Source organism: Carcharhinus amblyrhynchos, chromosome 6 (assembly GCF_965287045.1).
Source record: "Carcharhinus amblyrhynchos chromosome 6, sCarAmb.v2.hapA, whole genome shotgun sequence".
Classification (NCBI taxonomy): Eukaryota; Metazoa; Chordata; class Chondrichthyes; order Carcharhiniformes; family Carcharhinidae; genus Carcharhinus; species Carcharhinus amblyrhynchos.
In genome coordinates this window covers 90,275,684-90,299,904 of record NC_137329.1, presented here as the reverse complement: position 1 = coordinate 90,299,904, position 24,221 = coordinate 90,275,684, and the positions used below count along the sequence as shown (strand labels likewise).

Genomic DNA, 24,221 nt, shown 5'->3' with positions numbered 1-24,221 from the left:
AAATCAAACATTGGGATTATCCTGACTGTAATTACATATTTGGCTATTTAAACATGTGAGATCTTTATATAATGCTCTGAATAAATTGATTTGAAAGTGAGATTTCAGAAAATGTAAACAAAACATTCATGTAAATAAACAAGTTAATTCGTGTCAATTGCATCCATAAATATGTTTTCCTTGCTTCCAGTGTCAGAGTGTGATGAAGTACTTCAGATTTACTTGTTGTTCTGACCTTTTCCTCTGCTCCCTTGTATCTGCGTCAATTTAAGAAATTGATCTTTATTATTTATTTGCTGTGGGCATTGCTGGTTAGGCCTGCATTTTTTTTGCCCATCCGTAATTGTCCTCGCCCTAGGTCTGGAGCCACATGTAGGCTAGACCAGGTGAGGGTGGCAAATTTCTTTCACTATAGGACATCAGTGAACCAAATGGGTTTTTACAACAATGGTTAGACTTTTAATTCCAGATTTTTATTGAATTCAAATCTCATCATTTGCTGTGGTGGGATTCAAACCCAGGTGCCCAGAGCGTTATTCCGGGCCTCTAGATTACTAATCTAGTGATTTTATCACAAAGCCACCAACTTCCTTGATATTGGTAACTAAGAAAGATATGCAGTCTGCCAAAATGTTGTTTCATGTATTCGTATTTTCCATATTTGTGCCTGCAATTTCCCACATGTCATTTCCTGATTGAAGATATCCATTTTTGGAGGGGTAATGAACATTTTCATAAGAACAGCGGGAATGTACTTTTGATTGTTCTCACCAAGATAAAGCAGTATTTTTCCTTGCATGCACTAGAAGTGGTGTAGGGAGACGAGAAGAGGATGGCGTAATCTACCCAAGAGTAGCCTGAACTTGCAATTGCAAACTTCTAAGCATTACTGTATTTTAGGTTTCAAAAACAATAAAATTTGTTGATTTAATAATGTTGAAGATGAAACACATTCCTAATTTTTCAGCAATTAATCTCTCAGTCAATCTTCTAATAGCTTGATTACAATTTTGAATAAAGATCCTGTTTATTTTTTTTATTTGCGGCTATAACCTTCATAAAAAGCAAAGTTACCTCCAATTGTTTGATGAGGCTCCTCTCTTGGAAAGAGATAGAGAGCTTAGATGTGCACCTTTCCACACAGTAATTTCCTGGAACAAGTGCTGATGCTGATCAGATTTTTGATTTGATTTATTATTATCACATGTATTAGCATACAGTGAAAAGTATTATTTCTTGTACGCTATACAGACAAGGCATACCATTCATCGAGAAGGAAATGAGAGTTCAGAATGTAGTGTTACAGTCATAGCTGAGATGTCGTGAAAGATCAACTTAGTGCAAGGTAGGCCCATTGAAAAGTCTAATGGCTGCAGGGAAGAAGCTGTTCTTGAGTTGGTACGCGACGTCAGACTTTTGTATCTTCTTCCTGATGGAAGGAGGTGGAAGAGAGTATGTCTGAGGTGCGTGTGGTCCATGATTATGCTGGGTGTTTTTCTGAGGCAGCGGAAAGTGTAGACAGAGTCAATGGATGGGAGACTGGTGAAATGGACTGGGTTCCATTCCCGACCCTTTTAGTTTCTTGCAGTCTTGGGTAGAGCAGGAGTCGTTCCGTGCTGTGATACAACCAGAAAGAATGTTTTCTATGGTGCATCTGTAAAAGTTGGTGAGAGTTGTAGCGCAATAATCACATTTAGTCTTTTGAGAAAATGGAGGCATTGGTGGGCTTTCTTAACCATAATGTTGGCATGTGGGGATCAGGACGAGTTGTTGGTAATCTGGACACCTAAAAACTTGAAGCTCTTGATCCTTTCTACTTTGCCCCTGTTGATGAAGATAGGGGCATGTTCTCCTCTAAGCTTCCTGAAGTTGATGACAGTTTCCTTCATTTTGTTGACGTTGAGGGAGAGATTATTGTCGCCACACCAGTTCACCAGATTCTCTCTCATTCCTGTACTCTGTCTCGTCATTGTTTGAGATCTGACCTCACTACGGTGGTGTCATCAGCAAATTTGAAAATGGAGTTGGAGGGGAATTTGGCCGCACAGTCATAGGTGTATAAGAAGTATAGTAGGGGGCTGAGAATACAGTGAGAAAGAGAAAAAGAAATTCAGTAGTTGCATTGATGCTCACTACTGTTGTGCACTTTTGAGAAGCATATTCCTTGAAATTAGATGCATCATTTTCAGACAGTCTTGCTCTCATTCCTGAGAATAAATTAAAGTAATTCCTGATCGTTTTGGCATGTAACTGGATCAAATTTCATATCCAAGAAAAATGTAATGTCAATTTGTGAATTGACGAGTGGAACTGCAGGCTCAGATATTTGGTGTATGTGCTTGGCTGAGGAGCCAATAGTGTGAAGCTACCATCTGTGGGATTATGACTGACCGCCTCTGAGTCAGAATCCCACCTAAAAGTTGAGGTTGTGCGCTATTGTTAAATTTTACTTGAAATTTTACTTTTCCTTTTTATTCAGCTTAACTCAGCTGGAGCAGTTGAAGGCCCAGCAAGAAATTGGATCACCAATCACTAGTCACAACAAAGCTGTGGACATTGTGCAGATGCTGTTCAAAGCTGAGCATGAATATAACAAGGTGCGTGTGGTGACCATTAAGTAAGATCCAAGTAAAATATGAAGAGAAATGAATGTGTGGACCATTTGCAATAAATGGGTGAAAAAAGCTTGAAAGATGCATTCTCAGCCTAGTTTATTCGGGTTCCAATCTTATCCTCTTTCACTTTATGACGTGTGTGGTATGCTGAACAGTTGAGTAATGCAAAAACAGTTCAGTAAGCTACAGAAATGAATTTGAAGCCTGTCCAGTGGGTAGTGTGCCAAGTATTTTACTTTTCAAAATAACCAACTAGCCCAGTGCAGCAGGAGTTGCAGTGTCAGTAGTCAAATAAGACTAAAATTGGACAGCCAAAATCAATCATTTATGACTTAACAATGATAATATATCCCTCTCTTGATACCAGAACAGTTGACCTTCCCTAGTCTAGGAAGGGGAATGCTAACTGTGCTCAGATACCATCACAGGATGTCCAACCTTTAACATCCCCAATTATAAGTGTCCAGTGCATAAAGCTCTGTACAACGCAACATATGTATATTTATAAAACACATGATATAGTATATATACCTATGTGAAATTTAATCCATGATTTTTGACTTAAAGTTGCGTCACTCTTTCACTTACCTTGTGTAAAAGTGGACCCTAGTTTTACAGGGTTCAAAATCGATTGCTTGTGTTACTCTACTTGCCTCCCTGCTCCCCCTTCGTATACTTACCGTAAAGGCGATGTGTCTGAGAAAGTCCTGGTGTCAATCCACTTGTTTCCTGGAAGCTGTTTGAACTGATGTTCTGCTAACATCACCATTGCAAGTGGCCTACAGTGCTCCCCGAGGAGGCACAACTCTGACTGTGCAATCTGCCAATTTCAGATCACTGCACAGAGGCTCAACGATATATCACAGCTTGCCCAAATACAAGCCAAACTGCAACATACCTGACCTCATTGGGGTGCACTCGACCTGGCCATAGCAGCTAGCTTGAGCAGCTGACTAAAGTAGACTTATCTAGACTGCCAGTCCATGAGGAGATGCTGTGTACAAGTCAACCCTTTTTGCCTCAAAAATTTAACTTCTATGTTAGTAGATAAGTAAATGTCAGTGGTTTAAGAAGCTTGCATACTTACCATTCCTTGGTTTTGTCACAGTTGTACCACTAGGTTGGGCTTTGTTTGCTAAGTATCACTCACTTTCAGTCACAGGACCTCGAACAGTGGCTTATTTATCCACTCACACTTGCATCAGATTTTTTTTTTATCATTCGGAAGATGTGGGCAGTTAAGAGTCAACCACATTGCAATGGATTGGAGTTGCATGTAGGCCAGATCAGCTAAGGGTGGCAGATTTCCTGCCCTAAAGGACATTAATGAACCAGATACTTTTTTTTTACAACCATTGACAATGGTTTCGTGATCACCATTAGAATTTAATAGCAGATTTTTACTGAATTCTGCCATGGTGAGATTTGAACCTGATCCTCAGAGCATTATCCTGGGTCTCTGGATTGCTCGTATCCATATCCTCCTCAACTTTACCACATGCTGCCCCTTGGTGACATCATCCATTGAGATTTGGTCAGTTTCTATGCATTGCATGCTACCTGCAACACAGAAACAAGGCCGTTGGCCCAAAAGGGATGATCTTTCCGCACCATTTTTTCATCCAGCAATGTAAATTGTAATGTACCTCTGAGTGATGAACAATGATCATTCAAATTGAGTGTCTTTAATTTTTGTTTTTAGGTTAAACAGACCTCTGAGCCAAAACAGATAACAACTAGTTCCAGTCTGATTCACAACAGCTCAAACCTGATCAAGCCAATTCCGATTAAACTGATTGAGATTGGAGCAGACACTCATTACCAACAAATACAACAACAGAACAAGGTATTGTGTTTAAAGTTTGCCAGTAATTCTATGACATTGCTTATATTGTTTCTTTTATGAATACTGTCCAATTGCTTGGATAAATGCAGCTCCAAAAACAGTCAAAAAACTTCACACCATCCAGGACAAAGCAGCCTGCTTGATTGCTACTCCTTCAATAAATATTCACTCCCTCCAAACCACCAACGAACAGTGGCAGCCGTGTATTTCATTTAAAGATGCAGTGCAGGAGCTCATCAAGGTTTGAAAGGCAGCACCTTCCAAACTCATGATCACTACCATCTAAAAGGACAAGAGCAGCAAATACCTGAGAGCATCAACATTTGCAGATTCCTGTCCCAAGACATTTGCCACCCTGATATGGAAATATATTGCCGTTCCTTCATTACCATCCGGTCAAAATCCTGAAATTCCCTCCCTAACAGCACTGGGTATACCTACACCTTAGGGATTGCTGTGGTTTAAGAAGGCCGCTCACTACCGTTCTCTGAAGGGCAACTAGCAATGGGCAATAAATGCTGGTCTTGCCAGTGACACCCATATCCCACAAATGAATAAAAAGAAGAAAGGATATGTAATTTTATGCTAGAATGCATTTATGTATGTTCTCCTGTGGTATGTTTACAGATTAAAAATGTTAGATCTTCCTTCCAATAATTGTATCTACTTGATTCCTACTGTTTCCCTTTCACTTTTTATTTTCCTTCCTGTCACACTTATCTCATTGTGATTATTCAGCTTTGTACTGTTGTTTTTGCCTCTGTCCAATTCAACCCCCTCACTTCTTTCTCTCTCTCATGCATCTCCTGTGGCACACCACATATGTTTTGTTTTGCGCTCAATTTATCAATTTCTTCTTCAGACTTGAGTTATGTAGGAAGATAAAAGGCAGGAAATATTGAAATGGAGCTGCAAAGAATTTATGCATACGAGTGGTTGGAAAAGGAATATGGAGCTAAAGATAAGATTAGTAAAGGCTGTGAGGTTAAGTTGCAAAAGCCTTGTGTTGAAATGTGTTCGCCAGTTTATGGGGTTGGACCTATTAGTTGGGGCATTCAGAGAACTGAAATCTGAAAAAAAATATAATCTTAGAATTGTTACAGCACAGAAAGATAATCTGCCAATTACTCTTAGAGCTCGCTGTAACAGTAATTTTGTGAATCTCACCAATCTGCTCTTTTCCTGTAGTCATGCAAATATTTTCCCTTCAAGTGCTTATCCAATTTCCTTTTCAAAGGCCTCTTTTAGAACATAAGAAATAGGAGCAGGAGTAGGCCATCTAGCCCTTCGAGCCTGCACCGCCATTCAATAAGATCATGGCTGATCTGTCGTGGCTCAGTTTCACTTTCCTGCCCTCTCCCCATAACCCTTAATCCCCTTGCCTAACAAAAACCTATCAACCCGCGTCTTAAATATGTTTAGCGAGGCAGCCTCCACCACTTCAACGGGCAGAGAATTCCAGAGATTCACCACCCTTTGAGTGAAGAAGTTCCTCCTCAACTCTGTTCTAAACCGTCCCCCCTCTATCTTGAGGCTGTGCCCTCTAGTCCTACTGTCCTTTCTGAGCGGGAAGAGCCTCTCCACCTCTATCCTATCCATCCCATTCATCATCTTGTATGTCTCAATGAGATCTCCCCTCGTTCTTCTAAACTCTAACGAGTACAAGCCTAGTTTATTCAGCCTCTCCTCATAGTTCAACCCCCTCAACTCCGGCATCAGCCTAGTAAACCTCCTCTGCACTCCCTCCAAGGCCAAAATATCCTTGCATAAGTGCAGCGACCAAAACTGCACACAGTACTCCAGCTGCGGCCTCACCAGTGCCCTGTACAGTTGCAGCAAGCCCTCCCTACTTTTATATTCAACCCCCTCACTATGAAGGCCAGCATCCCATTTGCCTTCCTGACCACCTGCTGCACCTGCAGGCTGGGTTTTTACGACTCATGCACAAGGACCCCGAGGTCCCTCTGCACCGTCGTATGCTGCAGTTTTTCGCCATGTAAGTAATAGTCCTTCCTACTATTATTCCTACCAAAGTGGACAACTTCACACTTGCCAACATTAAATTCCATTTGCCAATTCCTGGCCCATTCGCCCAGCCTATCTAGATCCCTCTGCAGACTTTCCACACCCTCCGCGCAATTTGCCGTTCCACCAATCTTGGTGTCATCAGCAAATTTCGACACCGTACACTTGGTTCCCTCCTCCAGATCATCTATATAAATGGTGAATAGCTGAGGCCCCAGCACCGACCCCTGGGGCACTCCACTAGTCACCAACTGCCAATCCGAATAGCACCCATTGACCCCCACTCTCTGCCTCCTATTTGACAGCCAATCCTCTATCCACGCTAACACCCTAGCCTCAACTCCATGCCCTCTAACCTTCTGTAATAACCTCTTGTGCGGCACCTTATCAAACGCCTTCTGAAAATCAAGAAAGACCACATCCACCAGCTCTCCTCTATCCGCCGCCCTAGACACATCCTCATAGAACTCCAATAAATTCGTCAGACACAACTTCCCCTTAACGAAACCGTGCTGCATCTACTCTATCAAACAATTCTCCTCAAGATGCCTCGCTATTTTAAAAAAGGTGTAAATTTAGAATTCTCCAAACCTCTGCCATCACTCCTCCAATCTATTTTAAGGAGATTGAAAGATTGTAGCCAGTACCATTCAAAATTCCCACCCTTCCCTCAGCACTCTGAGCTGTGTCTAATCTGGTTCTGGTGACTTAAACCAACTTTCAGTACACCGAGTTTTTCTACAAATTCCACTTCATATCAATTTTTAGTCCAACTACTTCCTATTTTACTATGGCATGACAATATCTTCTTCCTTGGTAAACTTCGATGCAAAATAGTCATTACTTCCTCAGCCATGTCCTCTGCCCCCATACATGGGTCTCCATTTGATCCCTAATTAGCCCCACCCCTTCTCACTATAATTTTACCATTTTACTATTAATATGCCTTATGGAACATAGTTGGATTTCTTTTTAAGTCTCTTTTTTCATAATCTGTCTGCCCCTCTTGTATTTCTTTTTCCTTGGTGATGACCTTCTTCAGCAAGGGAGAATCCAACTAGCTGCCCTTGACTTTCAATGGCATTTCCATCACTGAATCCCCTATTATCAATATCCTGGAGTTTACCACTGACCAGAAACTGAACTGGACCAGCCATATGAATATTGTAGCAATAAGAGTGGGTCAGAGGGTGGGAACTCTGCAGAGAATAATTTAGCTCCTTACCCCTGCAAAGCCTGTCCACCATCTACAAGGCACAAATCAGAACAGTGATGGAATACTCTTGTTTTGCCTAGATAAGTGCAGCTCTTCTAACACTCAAGAAGCTCAATACTATCCAGGGCGAAGCAGCTGGCTTTACTGGCACTCCCTTCCCCACCATCAATATCCACTCCTTCCAGCATTGATGCATAATGGCAGCAGTGTGAATCGTCTACAAAGTACTTTGCAACAGCTTACCAAGGTTCCTTCGACAGCACCTTCCAAACCAGCGACCTGTACCATTTAGAAGGACTAGGCCAGCAGATGCATGGGAACACCCAACCTACAAGTCCCTCAAAGCCACACACCATCTTCACTTGGAACTACATCTCCATTCCTTCACTGTCACTAGGTCAAAATCATGAGAACTCACTCCCTAACACTGCTGTAGGTGTATAAGATCATGAGAGGAATGAATAGAGTGAATGTACTCAGTCTTTTTCCCAGGGTTGGGGAATCGAGAACTTGAGGGCATAAGTTTAAGAGGGGAGAGAATTAATGGGAACTTGAGGAGCAACTTTTTTACACAAAGGATGATACGTTTGTGGAGCTGCTGGAGGAAGTGGTTGAGGCAGGGACGTTGACAACATTTAAAAGGCATTTGGACAGATACGTGGATAGAAAATGTTTAGGGGGATATGGGCCAAATGCAGGCAAATGGACTTAGCTTAGATGGGCTTTTTGGTTGGCATGGAACAGTTTGGGCCGAAGGACCTATCTTCGAGCTGTAGATTCTATGATATGGACTGCAGTGGATGAAAACCACACATCACCATCTCCACCTCACAGGTAATTAGAGTTGGGCAACAAAAATACTGGCCTAACCAGAGGAGAGGCCTGAACGAGAGGACGCAGGTTTAAGGTGCAGGGGAGCAGGTACAGAGGAGATGTCAGGGGTAAGTTTTTCATTGAGGGTGGTGAATGAGTGGAATTGGCTGCCGTCAATAGTGGTAGAGGCGAGCTCGCTGGGGTCTTTTAAAAGACTTCTGGATGAGTACATGGAATTTAGTGGGATTGGGAGTTATAGATAGTTCTATGGCCTGGTAAGTATAGATATGATCGGCGCAACTTGTGGGCTGAAGGGCCTGTTTGTGCTGTTATGTTCTATGTAACCAGTGACACCCTCATCCTGTGGAAAAATTTTTAAAAACTTACCTTCTGAACTTTGTATATTCAGCCCGGTTCTCTACTTGTATTATCAGTCTGGCATCTGTTATACACCCCCTTTTCTTCTTCATCCTAATCTATTTTTTTCATCATTTCAGGAAACTCTGTTTGGTTGCCTTATCATGCCCCATCATAGGAACTTAATTTGATTGTACCTCAAATATATTTGCAATCTGGGAGATTCTTTGAGGGTAGATGAATAAGAAACACCCATGAATAGATTGAGATTTTAGTGTATGCACTGGCTGTGATGCAAGGCCTTGGTAAAAAGAGCTGGTGGCTGAGAGTACTTTGGGGAATTAGGCCAGCTTTCCAGAGAGAGTATGGAAATGAGAGAACTGGAGAAACTTGGAATTTTGGGGGGTTTTGAGAACTAGTTTGATACAACTTTGTTTTATATTATAGTGCAATGTGCAACTTAATAATGCTTTAAGTTGTGTCAGCAGAAACTTCACTCATCAAAACAAAAATATAAGCTTAAAAATCTAATATATAGAATAAAATCAGTCGTGAAAATTAGAGTAGAACTTTAATGCTGGTATGTAATTTTATTTTCAAAATGGATAAAAGCTGGCTGGTTGAGAGATTGTTCAGCACGTGTGCATTTACATTATAGCTTCATTGGGTTTATTTCCATTCCATTCTCATTTATATTTTTAGTTTTCTTATTGGTCTCCTCATTTCTCAAATATAACAAGAGGTGGCTGTGTTGGATTCCACAGCATTACTTTGAGGAGAGGGAGGGGAGTTTCCCCCAACATCTTACCAGTATTTATTCCAAAACAATGTCATTAAAACAGATTATCTGCAGGTTATCTCATTGCTGTTTTGAGTTTGGGAGCAAAAGTTATTTGATGTTGCTTTCAAGCCCCGCAACAACAAATTTATATAGCACCTTTAACATAGTAATTTGCTATTATGCTTTTTAATTCAATAGTTTGCTGTATTTTCATCTTGTTTCTGGAACTATTGAGAGATTAGTTGTTTAATATTGTATCATTTCACCAGTTGTCTTTACTTAGTTTTGCTTGTTCCCAAATACTAATGTTTTTCAATGTAACCAGCACCAGCTGTTGGTATTGTCTTAAAGTTGTGAAGTTAATATTCTTAATCACACAAGTATTTCTTTTCTAGAGCCCAGAATTGGGAACAAAACATTTGAATTTGGCAGCCTTGTTTGGTGCACAAAAATCTGCTTTAAGTGACGTGTCAAGTGAAACACAGGAATCCAAGAATAAAGTTTCCGGTCGACCAGCTGTTGTGCGTTCTCTGTCCTATGAAGAGCCCAGGAGACTGCCAGAGCCTGAAACTTCCCAAACTATTAAGAAACAGTTTTGTCCTGCTATTCAGAAACTAATGTGTCGCGGCGTTGACCTACATCCAGTGTCTGAGTTACCAGAAAATCATCTTTGTGAAAACCAAAGTGAAAAAAGTATAGAAAAATCATTAGTGGGACTGTTCCATTCGCAATCTTCAAAAGGAAATATCTCTTCACAGCAGAAGTCATTTGATGAATCCTGTCCTTTGTTATCTCAGAGTACACACAATTTGTTTCAAAAGCTACATTGTACCCAGGCATCCCTTTCTACATCATGTCCTACTGTAATACAGTCAGAACTTTACTTCAGCAACTCTCTGAATGGTTCCCAGATGCAGCCTAGTTCTCAGTCTGTCTATCTTGGTTCCAGCCTACAAGCACAATCTAAAATGCCCCATGTTCCAGCATTCAACAAGGCCAAGCGAACTGCTGCTTCAAATAGTTGTAGTAATCAAATAGAGACCTCTGGAATTATACCTCCTCATGAACTGTTTCAGAAGCTTCAGATAGTCCAGCAGGAACAGCAACATCATGCTGGGAAAATGACTCTTGCAGCTAAGTTTTCAGCTCAGCCACCTCCAGTCATCAATCAGCCTAATCCCTCAATGAAACCTTTTGATTCTCAGACAGAGAAACCAGTCAATTCAGAAAAACAGAACCTACTTTTTCAGGTAAGAAAACCTAAATGAAAGCAATTTAAAGATTGTGCTGTGAACTACTGACCAAATGTTTACTAAAGCCATTTGTACTCCAAAGACCTAAAGTAACCAGAAACGTTTAAATTAATCTTCATTAAGGAGAAGAAAATTTGCAATAACAATTTTCCTTCAGGAGTTGATATTTAAGAAGTTTCAGAGCATGCAGTGTTGTGCTCATATATTCTGAAACATTGTGTTGCATTTATGCAAGTTTCCTGTGGCAACCATCCTAATTAAGCTGTCAGTACAAAACTGTTTTCAAAATTTAAGTTTCTTGAAGATTTAAGAGATTTTAACCCTCATGCAAGTGAGTTTGAGCCAAATAAGAAATTAACATTTCGAACTGGACTCAAAACTCAAACTCTTTCATTTTTAATGTGTCGGTGTGGCTAACAGGAGCTCAACAGCAGATTGGTTGGCTGGTAAAATCTATTATGGAGTTCGCACATCTCTGTTAACAGCCTTTTAGTTTTAATACATATTGGCTAGGTTTTATAGGCCTGGGGAAGCCCGGCCAGTAAAAGGAGGTATAAAGGGCCAGATCCATTAAGTTAAGTCCTTTCCGGCATTGCTTCTGGGTCAAGAGAAGGAAGAGTATTTGCTAACCTACAAAGCCCTATTGTTCACTCCCCTACAAATGCTTGCCCCACTCTCAATTGTGATGTACACCTTGGTGATCTCTTCAATCACATGACCCCACATTCATTCTTTCTCTCCCTCTCCACTACTAGAGGACCTCTTCTCCACACCCTTTGCCCCCCACAATCAGTTGTGCCTCCCCCAATCTTCAAAACCCCTAGGTGTAACATTCTGCTGTGGGCTCCCCTATCCTACGCAAGCAGAAAAGAGAAATCAGCATCAAGGACACTGATACTTCCGAGTTTCCTATCCAGAACGCCTCCTGCTCCAAATAACTGGATCAGTATATAATTAGGGCCCCTGTTTATTTCCTGTTTTGCACCAGTAAACAACTGAACAACCTTATACTGCAAGGTTTATATCATAAAGTGGAGGACCATTTTGGAAGAGTGACTGCAATATAATTAGGTCCAATGTAGAAACATAAGAACAAGGAGCTTGTCAAGATTAAACAAAAATAAAATCGGCAAATAAATCAAGGATGGTTAAAATGAGACGAAAAGATACAAATCAAGTCATATCAGCAAGAGGAAGATGAGTGTGTCACAGGCTGAGGTCTCGTAGTTGAATTACGAGACATCAAATTTCAATAAAACATTTGGGTCTGAACTATTAGAATAATAAATGGTTGTTGGAACAAATCTAAACAATGTATTTTTAAAAGGGGAATTAATAGGCCAAGATAGTATGTAAGAAAGTAATAACACTAGTAGGAAAATAATCAAGTTAGGTGTAATTTTATTGCGAAATGATGATTGCAAGATTATTGCTGAAAATGGCAAAATTGACAAAAGAGAAGACTGGAAGAGCATTGGAGTTGGAGGCTTAATAGTTAGGAGAATGGACGGGCATTTCTTTAATCCCAGGTGTGAATCTGGGATTGTATGGTGTCTCTCTGATGCCAGAATCAAGCTTGCCACTAAGAGGCTGCAGAGCACTCTGAGGGATAGAGGGTGAAAAACCAGCGGTTGTGGGCCATATTGGTACCACTGACTTGGACAGAAAGAGGAATATTGCCCTGGAGTCATAATTCAGGGAGCTAGTTTGGAAATTAACAAGCATGACCTCAAAAGTTTTAATCTCTGAATTACTCCCTGTTCCACATGCAAGTGAGCATGGATCTAGAAGAATGAAGCAGATGAATGTGTGACTAAGATGATGCAGAAGGGAATTTTTGAGACATTGGACGGCTCTGAGGGAGTTAGGACCTGTACAGGTTGAATGGGTTGCACCTAAACAGAAGTGGGATTCATTTTGTTGAGGGGTGATTTGTTAGTTCTGTTGGGGAGCATTTAAACTAACTTGATGACAAGCATGAGGGAATCAGGAGGTAATATCACAAAAGAATGAGAGAGTGCACTGAAACTGGAAGAGACAGATCAAACTTGAGTAAGAAATAGTAAGGTATTGAGTGGGTTCGGCATAAGAGAGAAAGTAATTAAGACATAAGGATAAATTACACATGTAAATGAACAAAGTGTGGAAAACAGGATTGGTGCATTACAAGCACAGATTCCCATGTGGAAATATGATATATGAAAGAAATGACTTTAAGAAGGGCAGGACTGGGTATTAAATATTCCTGGATACAAGGTGTTCAGGAAAGACAGGAGAAAAAAGGGGGAGGGGTGATAGTATTGATTAAGGACAGCATTACATTGCTGTGAAGAAAACAAAATTCCCAAATGGATCAGAGATAAAATATATCTGGCTAAAGAACAAAAAAGGTGCAGTTACATTGCTCAGTCTATAGGCCACTAACTGAGGAAAAGATGTAGAGGAACAAATTTGCACGGAAATTCGAGGGAAATTATAGAGTTGTTATAATGCAGAACTTTAATTACTTCAATATAGACATGACAGTAGGAGTGGAAAGGGCAGAGGGGGAAAGGAGTTCCTATAGTGTGATCAGGAAAATCTCCTATACAGTATGTTTCCAATACTGTTTTTTAAAAATGAGGTGGACCAAGTGGATCATGTGTCAGTAGTGGACTATTTAGAGGACAGTGATCATGGTTTCATAAGATTTAGATTGACTATGAAAGAGCACAAGAAACAATCCAGAGTAAGAATAATTAACTGAGGGAAAACCAGCTTCAGTGGGGTTAAGGTGGATTGCTTATAATCTATAGAATTCCTACAGTGCAGAAAGAGGCCACCTGGCTCATCAAGTCTGCACTGATTTATCCAAAAGAGAATCCTACCCAAGCTATCCCCTCCATCTACCCCTGTAGCCCCAAGCATTTTGCCATTGCTACTCACATAACCTGCACACCTTTGGACACCAAGGGGCAATTTAGCTTGGCTAAACCACTAACCTGCACATCTTGGACTGTGGGAGAATCCAGAGCATCCAGAGGAAACCCATGCAGATATGGAGAGAAAGTTATCTAAGGCCAGAATTGAACCCAGGTCCCTGGCACTTGAGCTAGATAAATTGCAATTGAAGGTTGACAGGCAAAATGGTAACTGAAGAATAAGCCGCCTTTAAAGAGGAGGTAGTTTGGGCACTGTCCACATATATCCCCATGAAGGAGAACAGTTATGGCAAACAAATTCTAGAGCTTCATGGATGATAAAAGTGATAGAGATTAAGATAAAGAAGAAGAAGTGTGCTTATGTCAGCTGGATAATACAACCGAGACTCAGAGTGAATATAGAAGATTGTAATGTTCAGAGGGGAAGTGATAAAGCAAATCAGAAAAGCAAACAGTATGAAAGCAGACTTGCAGTTAGCGTGAAAGGAAAGCCAAAAGTCTTTACCAGCACTTCACTAATAAGAGAGTGGTGAAAAGAAGCATGGGGCCAATTAGGGACCAGAAAGGAGATTTGCACATAGAGGTAGAGAGTGGAGCCAAGAAAGATGACGTTGCGTAGTTCATGTTGAAAGAATAGGTAACTCACACTTGAAGGTTTTAAAATCGAGGAGATATTGGATAGATTGTAGGTACTTAAAGTTGATTAGGCACCAGAATCAGATGCATCCAAGGATACAGAAGGAAGTGAGTGGAAATTTGCTGGAGGCATTTTACAGTCTTCCTTAGACTCAAAATTGGTGCCAGAGGATTGGAGAACTGCAACCCTTGTTTTAAAAAAAAGTTCAAAAGATAATCCTAGCATCTACATGCTATGCAGAGTAACCTTGATCATAGAGATGTTTCTAGAAACAATAATTTTGGACAAAAGTAATCACTTGAGCGACTGCCTCTTTATTAAGGAAGTTGTTTTAAGCCGTTCCCCTCTCATGCAGGTCAGTTAATGGTGCCCATATTCAGTCAGAGTCTGAAGAGCCATGTGACCCACCATTTTGAAGCGTCCTCTGCAGTTTCCTAAACCTGCACTTACCACCAATCCTCCTGTTCACAACCTTTGCCTCCCCTTGCTGCTAACCCTCCAGTTTTTTGCCTTTGCTGCTCCCTGAATTTTTTGATTTTTGACCTCAGTGCCATCTTGCTGCTGGTCCCACGGCTTGCTGTTTCTGATGTTCCCTCCACCTCTGTTAATATGTGATAATTCCTCTCGCTATCTCTGCACCTGTGGCTCATCTTCTGCCAGTTAAAGCTGCGCTTCCTGTCATTTATCACTGTGGGAGACTTGATGAGAGGAATAGGCCACAGCAACCAGAAGGTTTGGATGGTGACGCAAGATGCGAACCAGAGGGTTGGCAATGAGTAGGAGGATCAGGGAGTGGAATGAATGGTGAGCATGGCAAATATTTCAGTTTACAGGGTATAATGTTTTAATGTTTTTATAAAATGACAAAGGTCTTACAGAGTCTAACTACAGCTTTTGCATTGGGTTTAATGGAAAAATCTGATTCACTTAAAGTTGTTTCACTTTCATTGCACTTTTCAGGAATAAGAGTACAACTTTAAATGAGGACTTGGTGTATATCATGTATTTGCACATTTTCTTTCTAGTCAAAGTTCTCTGCCTCCCTCTTGCAGTTCACCCTTTGACATCTTATGTGCCCATATTTTCCTTTTCTCTATTTTCATTGGCTTATTCTTGGGATATGCCCAGTATCAGAAAGATTGCATTAATTTCCCATCCCAATTACTCTGAGAAGATAGCAGCTGAGCATAGTCTCATGTTAAGCTCAGACCAGAAAATAGACCAGATAAAACAATTAGCTACAAGTTGTGAAAAGTGAATTTAACCAATCCAGTGGATTGGTTAAATTGGATAGTTCATCAGAGCTCTTGGTAGCCCTTCACCAGCAGAGAAATCTCTTGGGATAAAACAAAGTCCTGAGAATTGATTTTTTTTTTGCCCAAACATACTTCAGAATTAAACAAATACTGGAGAAGCTGTCAAGGGACTCTGTTTTGTTCTGCTCACTTGATTTTCAGAAAAAAAAGAAAATTTTTTAACCGCATCCATTATTCATTAAAAATAGTGACTGGTGGTACTATACCTGTAGGTGGCGCTGCAATACCTCACCAAAAAATGCATTGAGACCCCAAGGTGAACACAATTGAGTGGAAAGAATGCATAAAGCATTTAGATGTAGAATTAGCAAAGTCAATAGTCTTGATGTCCAGTTGGAGAATGTAAATGTCTGTGTGTGTCTTGCTCATTTTCACTCTTGTCTCAGTGGCTATCTTTTCGAACAAATGCCACTACACCTATGTATTTAGGTTTTCTAAACCTCAGTAACATCCAATGAAATGAAACTCAAATTATACTCAAGAATAATAGTTTGTAACTTAGAAATTCTTTTGCCTTCATATTGCAGTTAGTTCAAGGTCAGCTTTGATGCCCTGAGGAACTCAATCCTCTGCCACTTGATGCAGATGTAGAACCCTTCAATCTCTTGTCAACCTAGGATCTACACTTCCCACACATCCTATGACTTAATTTGTAAAGTTACAAACTCAGCAACAAAACATTTGCTCACAAACCTCATCTCAGCCTAAGCTCCAATGAAACCCAAATATTTGCTAGGAAAGTTAAAAGAAGATATTAGTCTCTCCTCACTTGCTTTCATTCCTACTATTGACATGTTTAAACTGTCCACTCCATCATCTGTAATATTTTAAGCAACATCAAAAAATTAATATATACTTGTAAAATAATTTCATATGTTTTAAAGCACAACTGATATTCTACATGTGATGCAAGTATTGTTTAAAGCCAATAGTTTCCAGGTGACCAAAAAATGTGCTGCCTTTTTCAAATTGAAGGTTTGTGAACCTGCAAAGCACTAATGCATTTTCCACTATGCTATGCATTCAGATTTTCTTAATTCTTAGTAACATACAGTGAAATGAAGGTTCAAATTATACTCCAAATCATTGTTCAGTACAAGTCACGTGAATTAATTACGAAAGTCTTCACTCTACATCCATTTGTCAGTGCAGAAAATGACTAACAAATAAATAATCTGAAACCAATGATTTTTGTTCCATTAGAGTAATGTGCATTTCAAAGTTGCAAAATGTTTCTATAATTGTGGTTTGACACAATTGAGTTGTTTTGAAACACATGCCAGCCAATAGAGATAAAAATGGATCAGTTTTATGTTCATCTTAATAGATTTGAGGCATAACTACCATCCTGGAAACATCCCCAGAGGCAACCCAAATCTCTGTCTAAGAGGATGTAAAGTAGATGTAATAATGCTATCAAGTCCTGAGGATTTTGAGGCTTGTGGGTATCTCCCATGAATGCAAAAAACTGAAATAAAAATAGAAAATACAGAATATTGTCATCTATTGTAATGTATAGCAATTGCATATTCTTTACTGCTTGTTTAGCTGATATGTGATATCTGTCCATATTGTCTTTGTTACTTTTATTTGCTGCATTCTTTGGAGGCTGCTGAATTTTTCAAACTAGAGAAAGTGATCACAAAGATTTAGACAAATAACAATACATCAAACTTGTTTGCAACATTTTGATTAGGGGGAAATCTGAACCTGTTCCAACAGGCATATCTCTTCACTGTAACCCCAAGAACAGGCACTCTTATTTTATGAACAAACTTGTTGCACTTTCAATTGTTGAAGCAGTTGAAACCTTAAAATGAAATAAAGAAGAACAATTTGCATTTATATAGTGCCTTTTCACATCACAGTATTGAAAATTATATAAACAACACCTTTTTAGCAACACTTCAAAGAACAAAAACAGGCCCTTCAGCCCAATGAGCCCGCGCTGCCATTTTAACATTACTAGTCCCCCCTCCACCCATGACCCTTATCTATGCTTGTGGCATTCCACATTGAGGGAAGCTAATTTCGGGACAATTTCAGATCTAGTCGTTGCCCTCAGGGGTGAGAGGGTGGCCCTCTCACCCCTGAATTAGAAATCCCAGGTGTTGAACAAATTATCAAGGCTGACACTACATGACATTAAGTGAAGAAGCTCTGTACTGTCTTGAGTTGCTGACTTTTGGATGAGACATTAAACTGAAGCTCTAGCTGCCCTCAGGTTGATGTAAAAAAAAATCCCAAGGTGGTATTTCAAAGAAGGGCAGAGGAGCTATCCTCTGTGTCCTGAGCAATATTTATCCTTTGATCAACAGATTATCTGGTAATGATCAAGTTGCTTTTTGCGGGAGTTTGCTTTGCTGAAATTGACAATGGTGTCACTTACAACATCTATAAAATTTCATCGGCTGCAAAGCACTTTGAGATGCCCAGCGATCGTGGAAAGCATAATATAACATGCAAGTCTCTCTTTCGTGACCACAGAGGCCTGAGTTCAATGGCTAATCTGACAGCACCTCCGACAATTCAGCAGTCCTTCAGTACTGCACTGGAGTGTCAGCCGTAACTGTTGTGCTCAAGACCTGAAATGGGACTTGAACCCACAACCTTCTGACACAGAAGTGGGATTGCTACCAAGTGAGTCATAACTAGCACCTGAAGTGTTGCTACAAAGGTGTTGTTTTCCTAATTTCCAATGTTGTGTCATGATGAATCTTTTTCATTTACACTCTTCCATTTTTTTGGTAAAATAAATCCACGCTTCCCTAAAACTCAGATAAATGAGATACTTGCATGAACTAGGAGGGTTCCTAGTTTAATCCATTGTCTGCTAATTGATTTCAGACAGGCAAGTGGTAGGGGGCACTGCAGGTGGCATCTTAGTCTTGCGATTAGACATCAGGAACTCACTCGCAAGTCAAACACTTCACCCCTAAGTCAGGTTTCCTTTTTTATGTAATGCCAAATCAAAATATTTCCAATTCTCTTGCTGCCAAACCTGAATAGTACTACTAATGTAAAATAGCACTGCTAATGTTGGAATCCAGCCTAATTTTACCAAAGTTCAGGATCATAGGCAGCATGGTGACATAGTGGTTAGCACTTCTGCCTGACAGAGCCAGAGACCTGGGTTCAATTCTGGCTTTGGGTGACTGGCTGTGTGGAGTTTGCATGTTCTACCTGTGTCTGCATGGGTTTCCCCCTGGTGCTTCAGTTTCCTCCCACACTCCATTGATGTGCAGTTTAGGTTGATTAGCCATATTAAATTGCCCCTTAATGTTAGGGGGATTGGCAAGGTAAATATGTGGGGTTACAGGGATTGGCATAGGTGGGATTATTGTCCGTGCAGACTCGATGGGCCAAAAGGCCTCCTGCACTATCGGGATTCTGTGATCCCTAGTGCAGCTAAATTTCAGTACTCCTATCATATATTGCTACATACTAAATACCTTGGACTAACTGGTACATCTAAATGCTTGAGCAGGAGGATTAAGGTATGGTGGAAAATTTATATGCTTTGCAACATTTTTTACAAATAATAATGGAGGTGACTATTAGTTGTATAGAGAGTATGAAACAGTTGTTAGAGATGACTGTTTGAAAAGAAACTTTAAAAAAAAGGAAAGCCTCAGTTTGGAGAAGGCTTCAGCCACTATCAACACGAATTGTTCATTGAAATCAGAAAGGAAATAAAGAATTTGACCACTATTTTTTAATATGCATGTCAACAGCAAGAGCACCAATTCAGAATAAGACTGCAATACATGAAAACATTTATGATCTGACTGGGCTTGTTAAGATAAGACTTCTAATTTGTATTGCACCTCATATTGTGCATTGTCTTGAAATAACTGAACCACAGTACCCTGCCTCAATTATTGCAGCGTTCTTCACTTCATCCCTCTTCAAATGCCTCACCCTGCAACTCCACTGTCTTTATTAAAGGAAATTTGGACAGATGCGGGAAAGTATTCATTCAGGTACTCTCCCGTTGGGTTGGATAATATCATGTCTACTTTGGGAATGGGTTGCATCAAGAAAATGATGAGAAGTGAATATATCCCAAAGTAGCCATTCTAAAAATCCCAGCAGTCAAAGAAATTTCCAGAAACTCATTAGAAATGGTGGGATCCCTTTAAATATCATTATCTTGATTTGCTTCATGAATGTGCCATGTTTGTTTGAGCAGTTTTAGGAATAGGCACCAATCTCTCAAAATGATTCTAACACAATATTAAGGCCTCCTTGGAACATTTTAATGCAGTCAACATTAATTTCAGGCAGCTGCCACGGATGCCAAAGGAACACCTTAAATAATATGGCGTTAGTTACAATTTGTGTGTGCAAGTGGATGAAATGCAAATTAAATTTTACTTTCCTACAACTCATTACATTAATTGATCTGCAGTTACTCAGTTAATCTTTTTCCCCTTTCATGAACAATGGTCTTTTGCTGGTTACTTTTTGCCACTTTTCTGTATCGATTACCTGAATCTGCTCTGGTGAGCATGATCACAAAATTTGCTGTTGACAAAAAAAAGACTAGTGAACAAAACCATACGAGACTGATCCTAATGTCCTGGAAATCTGATCATCTCCCTATATAGTCTTCATCCAAGCATTCACCTCCTTTATCTTATTATTCATAATCTGAATAGTGTTGGAATTACTCCTTAATTTATCATCCTTGTGATCCTACTCTTTTAATCTTGTTGCAATCCTGAAACTGAAAGGCATGTTCCATTGTTTTATCCAAACAAGTCCTGGGAAGATTAGTGAAAGTCAAATAATAATGAAACAAGAAGAAACCCTTAAGAGAATTTTTTAAAGGGACATCAAACAGAAGTTGCTTTTCAGGAAGACCACGTAAGATAAAGTGACATAATTATGGGAAATTACAAATTTAAATTGGGATTTTTTATTGCCAATTTTACTTTAGCAATCTCTTTGTTGTTTGTTTTCTTTCTTGATTAGGCGATTTCCCCACAGTGCATTCCAGCTACAGTGGTGCCATCCCTATTGATGTCACCCATGGTGTTTGCCCAGTCTACAGTGGGAAAGCCAGTGATGGGGGTAGAAACAAGTGCAATACCCTTACCACAGAAAGACACCATTCCAGCTTCCAAACAGCGGCATGTTTGTTTGCATCCACCTGCACAGATGGGAGAGCTGATTAATAAAACACCAAATGTGCTTACCAAGACTCAGTTACAGGAAACCCTTTTGTACCTTTTGCAGGTAAAAGTTTTAATTAGTTAATTTAGGATTTTCCAAAGAAAGAATTGCTTGGGTCACTGCATGTAGTAACTTTGTAAATCAATTCAAAAACATTTGTTACTTACTGAGACTATAGCAATTTTTCTCAGCTGTTCTTGGGTGAAAGTTTACTATCAATATGTTAAAGCAAACAGCTTTTTTAAATTCAGAAATCATTCTATCACCTCACTTGAGCCTGCAGTACCCCATTTAATAGGAATTTTTAAAAAAACTCAAGCACCAACCCTGGTCTTTCATTTATCCTCGTTCCAAGGGTATGTACAACCTTCCATTCCAAACATTATTTTGTAAATTGAATTTGCATTTTTATATGCCCTGTTTGTGAACAGAACTCCCACTTACCTGATGAAGGAGCAGCGTTCTGAAAGCTAGCGGCTTTTGCTACCAAATAAACCTGTTGGACTTTAATCTGGTGTTGAGACTTCTTACCATGTAATATCAGTCCTCTCATTTCAAATGCTCATATTTGATCCTCATCACACTTCTTGATAGACCAGCATACACAGTCATACGTTGTCACCAGCCACACAAAAGCTTTCAAGAGATGAACTTTCAGGATTTTTTAGCTACTCACTTTTTTTTAAAGTGAGGTCACAATACCATGATCTTGTTAAATCTAGCCCAGATTTCTTTGATAGTGTGCATCTCCTATGATGAGTTACCCAAGATACTGAAAGATATGAATCCGAACTCTGTTAATCAGAATCTTGCAAGTATTTCCACTCAGCTATAAGGCTATTTTCTTATTGACATTGTTTGGGAAACTGTATTTCTGGTTAACTTGATCATGGGGATCCACCAACTCCCGTAGCTCCTTTAGAGTTAGCAAACAGAGTAATGTCATCAGCATTTCGACAATTTGAAGAAGCACCAATTTGTGTGTTCAAATAAAAGTATTTCATTTAAAAAAACACAATTCAGCTGAGGTTATTGCCTGGCTCAACAGTTTGTTCAACAATAATTGATCCATTGTTTTATTATTTGACACAAATAGTTTTCACAAAAATTCAGTGGAAATATGTTGTGTGACTCTTCGGGATGATTAATTGTTTCATAATTGTAAAAATAGATTTGACAGTAAATCAGTAATAGTTCTAACATGTAATTTTTAACTCATCTATTGGAAACATTTTTTAAGTTGATGCAGTTTAATTTCTTTGGAATTCATGAGATGTGTTAATCAATTGGGATCAGTATTTCTATTTACTTGGTGCGATTGTATCTTGATTGTGTGGTGGTCCTATTAAAACAATTTACAGCAAATTCTTTTGCCTCAGTTGTAAACATTCAATTTTGAATATTTTCTAACTTCTATACTTTTTGTTATTTTGAATTTCAGAATGATACCAGCTTTGTGAATGTAATTTATGAAGCCTATCTTGCAGGCCAACCAAATACTGCAGCACTGAAGAAAACCTGAAAGTTTTGATACAAGGTGTAAAAGCAGATCTAATGAAGATAATCAAATGATACGCACTGATAAACAAATTATTTTGTTTTTATTTTATAAGAGTCTTTTATTTTTGAAATTGTGTTGGCCTTGCGTGGAGCGCTTAAAGGACTATCTTTCACACTGGATAACTTTTACTGCTGATCAGGCTTATTTTAAGCTGTTGTAAGATAAAGATAATTTTAAAATAAATTGAGGTATCTGAAGAATCAAATTTATTTGCAGACTACTATTAGTTCATGGGAAATTGATATTGTATTTTTTCATTGATTCAGCAAATAAAAACACAATACCAGTCCAATTTTGTGAATTGTCAACAATTTTCCCCCAGTGTACATCAGCAGATGTTGGTAATGTAAAACTCACTTTTACTTGCTTGTTAAAAAAAATTGCAACGTCATTTATTAGTTTTCTTCCCTAGTACCCCCTTAGATTGTGTAGAATTAAATCCCTCATCGGCAACTTGTTTGAGTAAAACCAAACTTACTTGATTCTGGGAGGAAACCATTGTTACAAACATGCAGTTTGTAGAATTGTTTTGGGATTGTCTCTTTCATGTAAAGTAAAATGGAAGAATGAAGGAGGTCATGTGACTTGTTCTGAATTCTGCCTAACTACAGGCTTGGATGGCTTAGTTGTTAAATGTTAAGGTGTGGGGGAGAGAAGAGGTCATCTCACTGGGAAGAATGTGCAAGATATTCACACCTATAAACAATGACCAGAGCAACTGTGTTGATGGTGGACTTCAAGTTTCACAGGGAGGTGTTAGAAATGAAAGCTTTAATAAACAGTTGTACTTAAAACATGTCTATTTAATTTCAAATAGGAATGGAGTGGGGGTGGGGGGGAGGTGTTGAGAGAACAGCTAGTTAGCATTTCTGTCTGGATACAACGCCTATGTGATTTATAATTCCTTGGAAGTGGAGTTTGAGAGGGGAAAAGTCATGAGCAAACCATTGTAGTATCTGCTTATAGGTTTCTTTAGATTTCTCTGAACCTAGGACAGGTCAGTTTGCAGGAATCTGAAAGAGAGAGAGAGGTGTTCAGTCCTACTGTTTACCACACACTCTGGGAGGGAACTCATAGTTGGATTCAAAAATCAGGTTTTACGCAGATTTAAACGATGGCTACACAGAAATCGCATGGTAACCCTCACTATAAAGTCAGTTTGGGGATTAGAAGCTATCTGATTGGAAAAGGAAAAAGGAAGCAAATCATTGGGAGCTAAGAATTGCTTTGGATGGGTTCCTGGTGAATGAAGTGTCCACTTGTGGGGCAAAGCGAGGCATAAACATGGAATGGTACTTTTAGTAATTTAGAAGTTAAATGGGGGTTCTTTACTGTTATTTGATGTATAAGTTTCACATGAATAGTGTTTGAACAATGTTGCTTTTGGTTTGTTTATTACAGTAAAAATCTTAAAACTTGCAATCTTGTCCTGTTATCCTTCCAGTCAGTCACCAAACATCTTTTTAAAAGTTATCGACCTGTGAAGATTTTAACACCACACTTTAAACATAAACTCCAAAATACTGTCATGCCATTGTAAAGAGGTGGGTCTGCGCATGTTTCCTACTCCTGTGATACACTAAACACTAGGACACTAATTGCAACAACTTATTTTCTCCAGGTGCACTTATTACATTGTCGAGGCAGAATGTTCTACTATTTTGGCTAAATGAGAAAACTGGAATGAATCGCATCAGCTCCG

The 24,221-nt window shown here is 39.4% G+C and overlaps 1 protein-coding gene across 3 annotated transcripts in view; it reads left to right on the top strand.

Annotated features, from left to right (window-relative positions):
• Positions 1 to 23,916, top strand: part of dcp1b (decapping mRNA 1B) — a 79,157-nt gene extending 55,241 nt beyond the window's left edge. For all 3 annotated transcript variants that reach the window (XM_080190923.1, XM_080190920.1, XM_080190921.1), the window contains 5 exons: positions 2,480 to 2,597; positions 4,318 to 4,461; positions 10,049 to 10,903; positions 20,758 to 21,021; positions 22,400 to 23,916. In XM_080190923.1, coding sequence (XP_080047049.1) covers positions 2,480 to 2,597; positions 4,318 to 4,461; positions 10,049 to 10,903; positions 20,758 to 21,021; positions 22,400 to 22,480 — 1,462 coding nt within the window. In that variant the 3' untranslated portion in view covers positions 22,481 to 23,916. The remainder of the gene's footprint in view (positions 1 to 2,479; positions 2,598 to 4,317; positions 4,462 to 10,048; positions 10,904 to 20,757; positions 21,022 to 22,399) is intronic.
• The last annotated feature ends 305 nt before the right edge of the window (positions 23,917 to 24,221 follow it).